Source organism: Carassius carassius, chromosome 45 (assembly GCF_963082965.1).
Source record: "Carassius carassius chromosome 45, fCarCar2.1, whole genome shotgun sequence".
Classification (NCBI taxonomy): Eukaryota; Metazoa; Chordata; class Actinopteri; order Cypriniformes; family Cyprinidae; genus Carassius; species Carassius carassius.
The window spans coordinates 21,864,305-21,881,591 of NC_081799.1; the positions used below are offsets into that span (position 1 = coordinate 21,864,305).

General features: G+C 37.9%; 1 protein-coding gene across 4 annotated transcripts in view; it reads left to right on the forward strand.

Annotated features, from left to right (window-relative positions):
* The first annotated feature begins 3,246 nt into the window (after positions 1–3,246).
* LOC132127462 (ubiquitin-like-conjugating enzyme ATG10) overlaps positions 3,247–17,287 on the forward strand; it is a 34,857-nt gene continuing 20,816 nt past the window's right edge. Inside the window, exons 1-3 of one of the 4 annotated variants that reach the window (XM_059539356.1) lie at positions 3,247–3,293; positions 10,683–10,805; positions 12,332–12,448. In XM_059539356.1, the coding sequence (XP_059395339.1) occupies positions 3,291–3,293; positions 10,683–10,805; positions 12,332–12,448 (243 nt within the window). In that variant the 5' untranslated portion in view covers positions 3,247–3,290. Of the gene's footprint in view, positions 3,294–3,359; positions 3,411–6,356; positions 6,510–10,682; positions 10,806–12,331; positions 12,449–17,287 lie in introns of those variants that run through there. The other 3 variants (XM_059539355.1, XM_059539353.1, XM_059539354.1) reach the window with 3 other exon arrangements.

Consider the following 17,287-nt stretch of genomic DNA (forward strand, 5'->3'; position numbering starts at 1 on the left):
GGCAGACATTATGCAAATATGTTACTTTGTGACATAGAGCCATAACATCTTAGCACTATAAATAGGCCTAGGCATACACTTAGCCTATGAACAGGCCTATGCGCCAATACAAATTAGTCTTTCTTAACAAATTAAACTAAGATAAATTCTAAATTAAGATGAGTATTTGCCAATAATGAAATTAAGATAAAGGCTCTGCCAACTCGACTCAGTCACTGATTTGCTTCGCCACTTCTCTCCACAATCCGGCCTCAACGCAAAGGTTTTCTGCATTTTACATAACCCATTGACTTATTTTTCTCATTATGCACATGGTCACAACTTTTCTACAACTCAGACTTTGCTTTAGTTGCTGCTAAATTAAGCCTGAACCTGACCGAACCCATCGGGTTCTTTAAAGGGGGGGGGGGGGGGGGTACGATGGTGTTTCGTGTATTCAGAGTTGTTCACAGTGTTAAAGAGATGGATTCTCATGCTAAACATGGCCAAAGTTTTAAAAAATAATTTAGAAGAATGACTGAGAATTTCTGTGCCGAAAATCTTACTTCCGGGTTAGTACAAGTTTCAGCTGTTTTTTTTTTCGATCGTGGATCTAATGATGTAGACGAGAACGGAACTCCTTATATGAGCATTTCTCCCGGGGAAAGCGTGCCCGCGCATGCACATTGACCAGAGGAGAGCGAGACCGCGCACATCAATGCATTTCAAAATCTTTGGCAGCGCTGTATAGGATTTGTTCGAGAATGAGTACATATATGTTAATGGAAACAACACGAAACATCAGTCTTATACTGTAGCTCCACTCACGGCACGCCTCCAGGAGCTTGGCTTTTTCCGGAAAGATTGGAAAGCTTTTTTTTTTTATAAATGTGATAAAACTAAAGACTTTTTGGATATATAAAGGATGCAGTACTAGGTACTCAAGATTAACATGAGATTAGGTGAAACTGTGTATGTTATGTACCCTTTAAATATGAAAACATACTTACATACTGTGTGTTAGAAACATCAAACTGTCCTTGCAAAGTTGGAATTGCCCCACTTTAAAGAAAAAGACACCATATTGTAGGCTACTCTCCCAGGAAACAGTCCTTGGCCACCATAAAATGGGCTGCACACATCTGAATATTTGGGTTGAACTGTTCCGGAACAGTGTTGTAAATATAACTTAACCACTGATTTATAGTTGTGTCCTCTTTTTGAAGGCCAAACAAAGTAGTTTCGCTTTCACAACAAAACACACAGATTCTCCACAACATGGTGGCAGCGGCAATAGTGAGATTAAAAATTACATTCTTTCTTTGTGTGAAAATTTGTGCAGCATTATGCAAATCTTCCCACATCGTGATGTAGTTCGAACAAGCCATTTTAGGAGGGCATGGTTGACTCTTCAATTTTATAAAGAATTTTTTTTTTGGATTTGAGACTCCAGTCTTTTCAACTTTACAGATCTTCTTTATGCACCAAGAGCTTGTAACGCTACAAAGAGAAAGGAAAAAAGGAAATTGCATCATGACCCCTTTAACTACTTTAACCAAATCAACCAAATTCTGGCTAAATACTTTGAAACAGTACAACATAAGTTTTTGGTTGACATTTCAAATAAAGGATTTAAATTTTAATTCAAATTAAAATTTTGAATCAACTTATATATTCGGATGTTTAGGAACTAGAATATTGGCTTAATGTCCTTATAGCAATCTGTTTATGTTTAAACAAAGCTGACATAATTGGACCATACTTAACACAGTATGCATGTAAACACAGTAAATCTGAATCAAAATGGACTATTTACTTACTTATTTATTTCCTAATGCACTTTCTTCATCATATTATGGATGATCCGTTGATTGCATGATATAAAAAAAATGTTTGTCTTCATAAACTGATCAAAATACAGAAAACTAGGCCTACTTTTGAAATGGCTTTCCCACCTGTGTCAGGTAGGCCACACATGCTAATGGATAATATTAACCAATAGCTAAATACCTACTCAGCTATTGGCTGTTTTCAGAATAACATACTATCATACATATGGCAGAAACAGTAGTATGCTAGTATGCAGGTCAGCAATTGTTTAAGCAAAACATAAATTAGGTCCTGGTAACACTTTCACCACCCAGTCAGTTCCCTTCATGCATTTATCACGTTCACTCTGAAATACATTTCAGACAGGACCACTTTGGCAAGTTTACTTGAGTTTATTGAACACAATTTATCTTTGGTGGTATGGTTCCTTATGGGGGTTCTTGCTCAGAAAATAATTGAACATACAAGAGCTTTAAACATTAAACCCCCGGAACCATCAGCTTGGAAATATATGACAATTAATTTTCTTAATAATGTCTTTAAAAGCAAACAGTGGTAATCATGTAGATGTGGCAGTGGGACGTCAATCCTGTTGCCTGGTTATGAGGATGAGTATCTCTCAGCAGTGAGGTCCATGCCAGTTAAGACTTGAAGCCTTAGTGATCTGAAACAAAGAAGATGACAACCAGAAGGTGCACAGTAATATGCTCATGCTTATAATGGGCAGGCAGGGAGGGTTGCGAGCCATTTGAGCATGCTTACCGAGCAATGGTGCCACTTATATATGTCCCATGTCTAATTGGAGAATGGTAGTTTTTGGAGTGATTAGACAGCTGACCACATCAGCTGGTCGCAGCCTATGCCTCCGTGGCCTGACTGAACTAACGCTGCACTCGATTAAAATTATGGAAGTAAAATGGGTTAAAACACTGAATTATTTTAATCTTGACTAGTTGGTTGGTTAGATCATTCCCTACTATTAATTTTTAATGTATAAAATCCTATATTATATCCTACAGTAAAATATTGGAAATAATACAAGTAGGCCCCTCTCAAGTCCTAGAGAGTACTTTTGTTGTTAATGTAGCTACTGTAATAATCAACCTATACTCTGGAAGACCTTTAATGGTCTTTGTTTGCAGTCTTACTACTAAAGAGTCTTTGCAAATACACTATGGATTGAAATGTAGATTCACTGCATCATCAGATTACTGCGTTGTGTTGTGGCAATAAATGAACATTTAAAATGCAATGGATACCAGAACTGTGTCAAATCTTTAGTTTGGTAGAAAATGCTCATCTTTTCTGTTTTCGGTTGAGTATATTATTTTGGCAAATGTTTTAACTGCTCTCTGTCCTCTAATGTCTGCGCTGTGCTTTTTTCCCAAAATGGGCGGCTTGAAACCGCCTGTGCTGAAAAACATTGGCTGTTCCGTTCACTCCCTCCACGCTCAGGATCCCGGAAGTAGCCGTGTGAGATCATGGTAAGACAGAGCGATAGAGCAGTTTGCGCTGGTGTGGATGTTCTTAATGACAGCTCCGAGTCAATGCAGTAGCAATGTAACATGTCAGACAGTCGGCGTTTTAGAAATTACAACAAAGTAAAAAAAAAAACGTGCAATGCAGTTAATACAGCAACGTTGCTGCTGACTTAATGAATATGTGCTCTCGAGTGCTGCACGGTTGACGCGCCACGAGAGCTGATGCTCAAACTGTTGTTGCGTCCTTTATATCGATCTAAGCTGTAGTGCTCGAGCTCAGCTCAATTAAGACGCTCTATAACGCTTTTATGTAACGTCAATATCAGTAAAGGGTGTTCCCTGAAAACATGTTAATCAGACGCGTGATCTGGTTCAGGCTAAAGTTTCTGAAGGCTGTCGTCATAAGCGAGTCAATACAATGAACTGATATTTGGAAGTTTAATGCTATTTGTATCATTTTTAGATGTTAAAATACTTCCTTTCCACAATTAATAAACAGAGACATTTGCATTATGCTTATTAAAACAGCATGTAGATCATTCATAGGTTAAATAGTGGAAATACTTTAGTGGGTTTTAGTAGGCTTTTCATTGTTTTGTTTGAGTATCCTGACTAGTAACCAGTCCAACATTAGTCTAGCGTAGCCAGACCTTAAAGGGGTCATATGATGCTATTTAAATGTTTTCTTTCTCTTTGGAGTGTTACAAGCTCTTGGTTGCAAAGACTAAAGTCTCAAATCCAAAGAGATATTCTTTATCAAAGTTAAGACTCTGCCACGCCCCCCTAAAATGGCTCATTTAAACACGCCCCCACATGTCTATGTAACTATGTGGAAATATTTGCGTAATGCTGCCAAAATGTTCATGCAAAGAAATAAGGCGTGGTTTAAGTAAGCACAGTTCCCTTTCATAGGTCACTTCGATGCTGCGGTGACATCACCGTATGGGAACACCTCTCGTGTGACGAATGTCTGAAGCCCTATACCATCCCGCCAATCCTATTGGCCAAATAGCGCTTGCATGCGTACGCATGGTATACCTGGGTGCCGTGCGCTATTTCGCTCAGATTTAATTTCCTTCAGGAGAGCGAATCATCTGTGCCCTAGGAATCATCTCGCGTTCTCAGCGGTTTTCTCAGAGCAGTGTGAACTCCTCTTCGCGGACGCGATGAATTTTTGGAAGTGTAAGGAACCGTGTACCAGGTTCATCACGAAGGGAGACTCTCATGAAAGGTGCGTAGTGTGCTTGGGCTTACATCACGCACAGGCAGCACTTAGCGGCCTTTCTTCTTGCCCTCACTGTGAAGGGTAGAAGTGTTTTCTAAGGTCGTCCCGCGTCTAACCCCCGCCGTGTCACTTCTGCGGCTGCCGAGGCACCGCACGGAGTGTGGACGACGACACAACGCAGTTGGCATATAAACAGGTTGGAATTACTGGCAGTTTTTCTTGCTATCCAGACAGACTCTGGAGCAGGGGGAATGGAGGTTGCACCCCCAAACAGTGAGCCTCTTATGGCAGATTTTTGGAGAAGCAGGAATGGACTTATTCGCGTCTAGCATGACTACGCATTGCCCGCTGTGGTTCTCCCTATGTCCTCTATCGCCCCTGGGCTTGGATGCGTTAGCTCACAATTGGCCCATAACCAGCTTGTATGCTTTTCCCCCTGATTCATCTTATTCCAGCGGTGTTATCCAGGATACGGCTGGACAGAGTGGAGCAGCTGCTGCTGGTGGCTCCGTGGTGGCCCACACAGCTGTGGTTTGCGGACCTGGTCAGTCTGTTAGCGGGCTCTCCATGGGAGATTCCCCTCAGACAGGATTTATTATCACAAGCACAGGGAATGATTTGGCACCCAAGGCCAGATCTATGGAAGCTGTGGGCGTGGCCTCTGAGCGGAGTGAGTTAGTATGTCCCGGTCTTTCTGTTGAAACCACCCAGACTATAATGAATTCTAGAGCAGCTTCTACGAGACGCTTATATGCTTTCAAATGGAAACTGTTTACGATCTGGTGTAGAATTCGTAATATGGATCCAGTTTACTGCCCAGTGGCTTCAGTACTGGAGTTCCTTCAGGACTGTTTCTCTGATGGAGTAACGCCAGCCACTCTGAAAGTTTACGTGGCAGCCATTTCAGCTAACCACGTATATATAGATGGTGCTTCAGTGGGCCGTCATCCGCTGGTTTCTCGTTTTATACAGGGTGCGCGACGGCTGAGGCCTTTCCGCCCTGTGCGAGTTCCTTCATGGGATTTATCCATTGTGTTGCAAGGTTTATCAGGGCATCCGTTTGAGTCTGACCAGCTGTTTGTCTGTTTCGTGCACAAGAATAAAGGCTATGCTGTCACAAAACAACGCATGCCCCTTTGGTTGGTGGAGGCAATATCTTTAGCCTATGAGGCGCGCGGACTTGCTTCGCCCTTAGGAGTTAGAGCTCATTCCACGAGAGCAGTGGCTTCTTCACAAGCTTTTCTCAGTGGATCTTCTATGGATGATATCTGTGCTGTGGCAGGATGGTCCTCACCGAGCACTTTTTATCAGGTTTTACAGTCTGAATGTGAGGACGGCTCCTGGCACCCGGGTTCTCTCTGCTTGAGCAGATGCTTCCTTGGATCCCAGCTATCAGGAACGTCAGGCGTTATGGTATAGGATTCCCATACGGTGACGTCACCGCAGCATCGAAGTGACCTATGAAAGGGAACATCTCGGTTACGTATGTAACCACGGTTCCCTGAATAGGAAATGAGATGCTGCGGTCCCGGCCGTTCCATACCTTGATAGCATTCTTCTTCAGTTCATGAAATCTGAGCGAAATAGCGCGCGGCACCCAGGTATACGATGCGTGCGCATGCGTGGGGCGGTGCCAAACGCTATTTGGCCAATAGGATTGGCGGGATGGTATAGGGCTTCAGACATTCGTCGCACCGAGAGGTATTCCCATACGGTGACGTCACCTCAGCATCTCGTTCCCTATTCTGGGAACTGTGGTTACATACGTAACCGAGATGTTAGTGTTGAAGCAGCCAGGACAGGGAGATGCTGTGTGTATCTAGGTGAAAGCAAAAGCACTTTATTTGGCCTTCTGAAAGTAGATGCATTTAGGAATCTTTAAGATTACTTACAACAAAACTGCAACGCATTTTATGGATGACTGTTTCGTGAACCTAGGAGAGGAGGTAATTCTGACTTTGCTACAAAAATCTGGCACTTCTGAATCAGCTAATGTAAGTGTGTTTTGTTAATAGTTTAAGTATTTACTACTGACTGTTCAAAACGGGAGTTTTGCACCACGCGAGAGAGAGAGACAGGGTCACACAGTAGAGTCAGCTGTCTTAACCGTACGTGGCTTATGTACTGCAAACACATACGAGCTTCATCACTGTGTCAGTCATGCGACTCTGTTCCCCTTTTGGGCTTGAACTGATGGTAAAACAAAGGACATTATTAACAGTCTTTACATTTATTTTGAAAGTTGAAGCTCATGATTATGGAAAGGGGCGTTACATTTCCGACGAGTGCTTGCGGTGTTCGGCCAATCACAATCCACTGGGTCAATTGGCCAATCAGAGCAGACTGTGCTTGTCGGAAGGAGGGACTTTGTAGAAAACAACGCATTTGAGAGAGGCGGGGCATAGAGGATATACAATAAGTATTTGAAAAATAATGTGTTTTTTTTTTTTTTTACATTTAAGGGGTTAGTTCATCGAAAAATCATAATTATGTTATTAATAATTCACCCTCATGTCGTTCCAAACCCGTGAGACCTCCGTTTATCTTTGGAACACTGTTTAAGATATTTTAGATTTAGTCTGAGAGCTCTCAGTCCCTCCATTGAAACTGTGTGTACGGTATACTGTCCATGTCCAGAAAGGTAAGAAAAACATCATCAAAGTAGTCCATGTGACATCAGAGGGTCAGTTAGAATTTTTTGAAGCATCGAAAATACATTTTGGTCCAAAAATAGCAAAAACTACGACTTTATTCAGCATTGTCTTCTCTTCTGTGTCTGTTGTGAGAGAGTTCAAAACAAAGCAGTTTGTGATATCCGGTTCGCGAACGAATCATTCGATGTAACCGGATCTTTTTGAACCAATTCACCAAATCGAACTGAATAGTTTTAAACGGTTCGCGTATCCAATACGCATTAATCCACAAATGACCTAAGCTGTTAACTTTTTTAATGTGGCTGACACTCCCTCTGAGTTCAAACAAACCAATATCCCAGTACACTGACTGAACTGCTGTGTAGAGAGAACTGAAGATGAACACCGAGCCGAGCCAGATAACGAACAAACGGAAGAGAAGACAAGGATGAATAAAGTCGTAGTTTTTGCTATTTTTGGACCAAAATGTATTTTCGATGCTTCAAAAAATTCTAACTAACCCTCTGATGTCACATGGACTACTTTGATGATGTTTTTCTTACCGTATTTTTTTGAGTATAAGTCGCATCAGTCCAAAAATACGTCATGATGAGGAAAAAAACATATATAAGTCGCATTTATTTAGAATCAAGAACCAAGAGAAAACATTACCGTCTCGGTAATGTTTTCTCTTAGTTAATTTCTCTTGGTTCATGTCAAATTGATTTTGATAAATAAGTCGCACCTGACTATAAGTCGCAGGACCAGCCAAACTATGAAAAAAGGTGTGACTTATAGTCCAGAAAATACGGTACCTTTCTGGACATGGACAGTATACCGTACACACAGTTTCAATGGAGGGACTGAGAGCTCTCGGACTAAATCTAAAATATCTTCAACTGTGTTCCAAAGATAAATGGAGGTCTCACGGGTTTGGAACGACATGAGGGTGAGTTATTAATAACATAATTATGATTTTTCGATGAACTAACCCTTTAAAGTATGTCAACATATTCTGTTACACCAAAAACACAAAATAATGATCTATAAAAAAAGCATCATATGACCCCTTTAAGACTGACGGCTGAAGGTCTGGAATCCATGGCAGCTTTCATTGGCCAAGACTCGTCCATGAGGCTGTTTGACGGACATGTCAAACAACCAATCACAGTTTGTTTTGTTCAGCACCACGTTTCGGGTTGGGAAATGTCGCTACAATAACAGACCGGTGTGTAAAACTCTCTCACATATTTTAAAGATTCTATGCCACGAACTTTAAATATTTCATATACTTTTGGAACTCCAGTGTTTAGTTGATCCTGATAAGCACTTGTCGTCACAGCTGTAAACACTACAGCTTTCTTCTTTCATGAGGGGGTTTGGCATCACAGCATCTTTGTTTCTGGCCAGAATGTTAAAGAATGTGACGCACGTCTCCCTGAAATCCTGTAGAATTCAGTCAATCTGATGACGACTTCGATACTCCTGTGGTGTGTTTCCACTTTTGTGTCCCGCATCAGACATTTAGCCAATGGTCCGTGGCTGAGGCTGAGACTAGTCTTACACTGACTCAGCCAATGGTGTTGAGATTTGGGTAGGACTATCTGTGTTTGTTTTTTTGTTTTTGTGTGTGTTTTTTTTTTTTTTATTATTTATTTACCAATGGCAGCTAGTGCACGTATGTGAAAACCTGTGTGAATACAGTGCTGTTTCTGATAGGGCATTTACACTACACCATTTTCAACAACAAATTTTTTTTTGCATTTTGGCTGTTCATTTACAAAACAATCGTAATTTTAGGGGTCTGAAAACATGTGGTTTCAAAGTGGATCTTTTTGATAACAACATTGTTCATCTCCAAATAAACTGCAAAAATTCACATTTGTGATAACAGTGACATCATGTTCATGCATGTTACATGTTTGCGTAGTGTTTCTTTCCAAAATGACATCGCCAACTGCTGGCCTGACATGCACTTTTTTGACAACATGTTTGTCTGTACACGAAAAACACAAAAAAATATTGGGTGAATATAGTTCACCTAAAAATGAAAATTCTGCCATCTCATTCTGTACAAGTTTCTTTCTTTTATTCAAACCAAAAAAGATCGAAGAATGTTAGTAACCAAACAGTTGATGATGGTGCTTAACATCCATAGAAATGATCTCTTTAAATATGAAGGTGTGTAATATAAATACATTCCTACACATGCTATATTTACCATGTTGAACTACAACAAATGATCAAAAACCCTAAAAAAAGAAAAATTTATGCTTTTATTCTTTATTTTCTCTTGAAAATAAAATTAGATGCACAATAATGGCTCATCAACAGTTTGTAATATTTACTAAAACCTTAAATTATAGTCAGCCTTAAATTTCTTAGTCTATGTTCTAGAATGCATGTTACAGATTATATTGTAGACAATTCAACAATGTTTAAATAAAAAATACATACATATATATATATATATATATATATATATATATATATATATATATATATATATATATATATATATATATATATATATATATATATATATATATATATATATATATATATTCATCTACTATTATTTCGTCTTCATGTTTAATCGAAATGTCATAAATTAACCCTTCAGTGAAAATGACAGGCTTCTTTCCAGTCATGTTTGCAGGACTTCTCTAATCATTCATTCCATTATATATATTCTGTTTATTTATCATAATAACTGACATTATAAACACAATCTTTCTGGTGAGTGAAAAAAAATGTTGAGTTCATAAATGTGAGTTTATCGAGAATGGCTTCAAACATGGCTTATCCCATCTAAATTACGATTCCTAACCATCATTTAAAGAATTGTCTTCCCCAACATGTCAGAATTGGACTACAGATAGACACACAGACACTGCTAATCCATTCAAGAGGAGCACATTTAGTTTATTGCTTCATACACTGTAATTAATCAAGCCATTTAGTTTGGAGATGTAGATGCTCACCAAACTGGCTGATCAGTGAAGATGTGAATAAATGGGTTTGTTTGATGTTTCTCGTTTCTGCTTGTTCATGCAAAGGGGATGTTAGAGGCACGAGCAGGAAAGGGCCACTTAGCGAATCAACCATTTCCTGTAGAGTAAATGAAGCCAGAGCCGCTGCTGCGATCCAGCAACCTGAAGTTGTGATGGAATTCATGTTCCTACAATTCCAAATCTGCATGTGGATTTATCAAGAGAATTTAAAGTCAACAATAGAATTTTCAAAGTTTTCTTTCTTAACACAGATTCTTGGTGGAATTGGAAACTGACCTGAACTGAAACTATTAATGTCCATTTTATTCCAATAGCCATGCCTTCCTGGTCCAGTCATCTCCTGATAGAAAAAAATGCATGTTATCTCATCCCATATTCTTACCTGGAAAACACATTTCAGAAGCGAAATGGTTGAGAATGGTGTTTTAAGTTGACTTTAGAATATTCAGTGTTTGTTTTGGAGCATCAAGTTATGATCTTCGGTTATTATCTGTTTAAATCTGCTTTATCTTACCCTCAGATGGCAGGTGAGAGAAACCCTGCATCATGTTACCTGGATGAAAGGACCTTTCGGCTTTGTTGTCAGCTCTTTCTCCAGCACTCTGAGACCATCCAGGACGGCTGGAGCTGGGAGCAGATCAAGGTGAAGTGAATTTTTGAGTAAGTCCACAAAGTCTGGGCCTACTTGTTCTCCTTAGACGATCAGAGTGAAAGAAAAAAGTGTGAATTTCACAAAACATTTCAAGAATATTAAGAAGAAAATTAAGCCTATTTTTATAACATATTTGGTGTTTTGACATCAATGACGATGATATTCTCTCCCAGTGTTCTCACTACTTTTTAGGTTCTCACTGCAGTAATGTTTAAAATAACTGTAATACAACTGTAATATTGGAATAGAACTTATATTTACGAGATGCTTTTGTCCAAAGTTAACTCTGAGGAACATAAAAAAAGGCTTTGTTTGGAGAAATTTAGCTTTACATCACTTGCTCACCAATGGACCCTCTGCAGTGAATGGGTGCCATCAGAATAAGAGTCCAAACAGTTGATAAAACATCACAATAATCCACAAGTAATCCCAGAGACATCCCAGTTTATAAGAGACATGCCACTTCCTCAATCCTCAATACAACTATATAAGGAAAACCCGTAACGGCAAAGATGGCGGTTGTGTGCACATGTCCCGCCCCTCCCGCTGGAAAGCCAATCATCTGCTTTTAACAATCAAGTCGGGAAACATTTAAGCCTATCGTCTAGTTCCACTGACGTATGCGCACAGTTGAGGAACCCTTGCGCATGCGTAGTAAAGGTATAACCTGTGGGGAAAAAGACTTTTTAAACCTTATTTTGGGGCAAAGTCATCAAAATTTTATCATATTTCACTGCTGTTTCTATACATGCTGTTTTCATGTCCCGGTGACCAGTGAAAGTGCAGTTCTGACTCTCTGCCCATTCATTTAGATAGGAGCTGGTCTTGTTATTCTGAAATAGCTGCCTGGAGGCATTGCCAAGATGGCGGCCGAGTGACACGACTTGCCTGAAAGGACTTTGGTAATCCACACCACTCCAGTCCATCAATTAACATCTTGTGAAGTTAAAAGCTGAGTGCTTATAAGAAACAAATCCTTCATTAAGACTTTAACTTCAAAGTGGCATATTTCTGGCCAAAATGTGAGCCCATAATAATCCATAATAACACTTCCTCTAAGTGGAAAAAGTCCATCCTCTGTTGTCATCAAAATCGATTGACATATATATTTAGAACAATTCTGAACTGATTTTGCCTATAATCGGTGCTTGAGCTGCGCATTTCTCTCCTAATTCAGATGAGATGACTTTTTTTATTGGAGAAAGCAATATTATGGATAGAAGGCTCATATTTTAGACCAGATGCAATGGTTTGAAGTTAAAAACTTGTTAGTGGTAGATTATTATTATTTTTTTTACAAACGTGCAGCTTTCCATTTCACAAGACATAAATTGATGGACTGGAGTGGTGTAGTGTGACCTGAGAGTGAAAACATTTTTCTGCAAATTTGCATTTTTGTGTGAACTATTTCTATAACCTAAATCTAATGTATGTAATTTTTACAAATAGTTTTAATAATTGTTTTATTGGTAAAATGTAACTGACATATTCTTGACAGGTTTTGTACTTTGTTCTAGGACACTGATGAAGGCTTCATGAAGAAGACTGTTCTCATGCCTGTAAAACCAAGCGTTTTGCACAAACAACATGAGTGTTCCATACAGGATGAAAACATGGTGACAGATGATATCCAGGTAAGACGAGTATCACTTTTACTATTAACACATACTTATGGATAGTTTTTTATTTTTATTTGATCAAACAACTAACACTAAGTATTAACCTGTGATGATCAAGTAATTCCACAGCACTTCATTTTACCCATTTTGGTCATAAAAGCATATTGTCTCTGAACCAGGAGTGGTTCTTAGTAGAAGAGCCAGTCCATTTATAAACCCTAACAAAATGGGCCACCAAAAATGAAGATTGACCTAAGTGTTTCCCCACATGATGGATCAATTACCTGAAGGAAACACTTTAACGAAATCCTGCACTTTATAACCGTGCTGGGTTTAGTTTTGGAAAAACTTGCTAATGTTGGCATAGGATTTTATGTGTCTGTTAAGATGTTTATGCATTTGTCCTTCAGGGTGTTGCACACACAGTTGTTTAGCTTTGTCTGCACACTATATGGATTTTCTATTTGGGGAAAAAATTGTTGTGTGTGACATATTTAAACTTTAAAGAGTATGTGTCTTTGAAGATAGTATCAGCAAAATATTTTGATTCATATACCGGTTTAAATGATCCCCTTCAAAATGGGGCTTGTGCCTTGTGGCTGATTTTTCTTTACCTCCACTCTCAGCCCATTTCATTAGTAAGCCCTTCCGGCTGATTGCAAATGACTTGACTTCTTGCATATTTACATTCAGCTCACACACAGTAGAGAAGACTCGACACCTTCTCCTTTCATGAAGGAGATTTTGCCATATCTCAGTGCTACTGGAGAAAAACAATTTTAGTTTTTATTAAGTAACTGAATATAATGCAATCCATCTGGTATTCTGTGTTTAAGGGTAGTCCATTGCAAGAAATATTTAAGGATATTACTGTAACTACTTATCTTAATCTGTATACTGTATTTGTTCTAGTTTATATATATATATATATATATATATATATATATATATATATATATATATATATATATATATATATATGCGTGCGTGTGTGTGTGTGTGTGTGTGTGTACATATCCCAGAGTAATATCATCTGCAAAACTAGCAAACCCTCTTGATCTTGGTCTATACAAGATATATTATATTATATATTATATTATATTATGTTATATTATGGAAGTATCTGTTGTATATTTTCAGTGCAACAAAACAATTTTACTGTAAAATGTTCCAGTTTATAATAATAATGAGAATTTAGAAAGGAAAATGTGAAATAAAAAATAAATAAATTAGTTAATTATAATTTATTAATTATTTATTCATCATGGTAGTATTAATTGTATATTTTAAGTACAGAAAAAAAAGAAAAATACTTGACAGTGAAATGTCCCAATTCATTATGGTAATCTTAAGCAAAAAATGCAAAAATAAATAGTGTAGTATATTATATAAATTGTAAAGTTAATTCATCAAGGTAGTATTTGTTGTATATTTCAAGTAAAAAAGAAAATGCTTAAAATGTGCCTAAATCTCAAGCAAAAAATCCTTATGAAAAAAAAATCTAACTCGTTATGCATTTGCCTTATTTTTTCATCGTTTTGCTTTTGAGTTGAAATGTGAGCATATTTTTATGCAATTTATAGATTGTAGATGAATTACTAATTGACCAAAAGGCCAGTATTGTCTGCAGTGATACCAACTCAACATCAGCTTCTCTTTTGTTCAATCCCCAACATTCAAAGTCTTTCGTGCAGTCGTGCCACAGCGCACGTCACCTGACATGCCCTGCATAAAAGAACATTTAGAAAACTTGACCTTGGTAAAGACTGTTCGCCAGCAAGCAGTAGCTTGCAGGCTACAAGAAAGCCCCTTTTTTCCCCCATTGTTGAGGAAAGGAAGAAAAAAAATCCAAAAAGATCTGTGGAAGATTAGAGAAGCCAGGACAGCTTTTTTCTTTTTTTTTTTTGTGGCATCCTGTTTTGAGTGGTGGAATTCTTTTAGGGAGTGAATAAATGCCTCACTCAACAAAAATCTATCAGGGTTAACCCTTTCAGTGCCACACGCCTGACTCCTGTGGAGCTGTGCTCAATGTTACTCTTTGTCCATGAGCACGTGTACATGAAGGGGTTGTTACTTCAGTAAACAAGAATAGCTGGCTGTCCTTATTGTGTCTTCTTTATGTTTGTAGGCAGTAGAATGTGCTTCTCAACTGCTTTTATAGTTACTCAATTCTTTTTTTTTTTTCTCACTACAGTTCAAAGTTTCGGGGTCAGTAACTTTGTTTTATGTTTTAGAATGGCATCTTTTGTTACATTTGTACATTTGTTACATATGTCTTTACTGTTGCTTTGATCAATTTAATGCATCCTTGCTGAATAAAAGTATTAATTTATATATATATATATATATATATATATATATATATATATATATATATATATATATATATATATATATATATATATATATATATATATTAGAGGTGGGCATAGATTAATTTTTTAAATCTAGATTAATCTCGCTGTAATCTTGGAATTAATCTAGATTAATCTAGATTAAAATGGCTCATTTGATTTCCCGAAAACATTCAGAATATGTGTGCTACCCGAATAAAATAATGACTAAAAGTAAGTCTTTTAGAACAGTTTCTCAAGCCAGGTGGTGCATTAGACCACGGGCTCATCTCCTGTTTCTAAAATGCATCACAAAGTGCTTGAGAAAGCTGTAAACGAATTCCACATTGCACAAGGTGCAAACAACCTTACTCCTGTTTCACACATAATCCGTCTGCAGTGCGTATACGTTGCGTATTTTTTTACGCACCCATGTTAACGGATTCCAGCGTTCACACGGTTGTGGTCCGTCAGTGCGTTCCAGGTGATCGATTTATAATTAATTATTAATTTAGAATCGATGACTAAATTAGTTGACAACTATTTTAATAATCGATTTTAATCGATTAAATCGATTCGTTGTTTCAGCTCTACTGATGTCTGAATAATTTTTGGTTTGACTGTTAAAACTACAAAGTAATTCAGTCAAGAGCAGTGAGTGATTTTCATTTTCATTTTCTTGGATTAACATTACAGCAGCCAGTAGCTAAATTAGGCGCGTCCACTTTAAGAGACGATGAACGCATCCAATTTAAAACACATCCCATTTTTTTCCTCAACTGTTTACTTTCACTTAAGAAATACTTCTGAAAAAACTGACAGTTTGCGCACCGTGTTAGCACTTCATGTTTGATGTTGTAATTTCACAGTAGGTTTAAAGACTCGTTCTCGCCCTCTACAGATTCGACTAGGTATACATCCGCGCTAAAATATCAAGGTGAAAGTCATCATAGCTTGCTTAGTATAGACCCAGCTCTCAACCCAACTTTGAGAATATATTAACGGCAATATTTTTTTTATCGCCCGATAAGAGTCTCACGTTAACGCAGCATGTTAACGCCGATAATGGCCCACCACTAATATATATATATGCAGGTAAAATTAGTATTGAACATATCGCCATTTTTCTCAGTAAATATATTTCTAAAGTGCTGTTGACATGAAATTTTCACCAGATGTCGGTAACAACCCAAGTAATCCACAAATACAAAGAAAACAATACAAATAAGTTCTTGTTTGGAGAAACTAGTCGCATAGATGGTAGCAGATTTTTTATCCGTAATGTCTTAGTACATTCTTCCATTCATCCTTCCTTCAATTATATGAATTTTGCCAGTGCTACAGCATGATGTTTTGGGGTGATGTGCAGTGCCATTTGACCTCCAAACATGTTGTGTATTATGGCATCCAAAGAGTAAAATTTTTGTCCCATCTAACCAGACTGTATTCTTTCAGTATTTTACAGGCTTGTCTAAATGCTGTGCAGCAAACTTTAAAGGGGTCATATGATTTTGCTAAAAATAACATTATTTTGTGTAGTTTTGGTGTAATAAAATGTTTATGCTGTTCAAAAAACACATTATTTTCAACATACTGTACATTATTGTTTCTCCTCTATGCCCCGCCTTACAGAAACGTGTCTTTTTTTTTTTTTACAAAGCATATCGGTCTGAAAAGCGAGGTGTGCTCTGATTGGCCAGCTATCCAGTGCTTTGTGATTGGCCGAATGTTTCAAGTGCATTACGGAAATGTTACGGCCCTTACCATTCTGTGATGCGTGTCCCGGTCAGAACACCGGCGCAACAAAACAAAAATAACAAAACCAATTACAAACGAGCCATTTGTTTCATCCAGTTGGGACATAATTATGGATTATAATGATTTATATTGACTTTTTACGCATTGCATCACAAAAACATAAAACCATGCCTGCATTTGTGGTCAGAGAAACAAAAAAAACAAACCTCATGTTTGAATCATCAGTGGCAAATCCTTTAAATGTGAAAATTACTTACAGACTTTGAGTCAAAACAGCCGGCTTTGTAGTCTACTCTCCCAGGATAAAGAAACAGTCCTCCATAAAATGCACTGGTTTGAACTGTTCTGGAACATTGTTGTAAATACAACTTAACCACTGATTTATAGTCGTGCCCTCTTTTGGAAGGCCAAACAAAGTATTTTCGCTTTTACAATGAAACAGCGAGAATCAAAGTTACGCCTTCTTTCTTTGTGTTCACATTTTGGCGGCGTTTACAAATCTTCCCACATTGTGATGCAGACATGTGGGGGCGTGTTTAAGCGAGGTGTTTTAGGAAGGCAAGGACAAGTCTGGACTTTTATAAAGAATATCTCTTTGGGTTTGAGACTTTAGTCTTTGCAACTTTACAGATCTTCTTTATGCACCAAGTGTTTGTAACACTCCAAAGAGAAATGAAAAATTAAAATCGTATCATATGACCCCTTTAAATTTGGGTGGAGAGCGGAGCATTTGAATCGCACACAGAACACAAAACTGATGGTA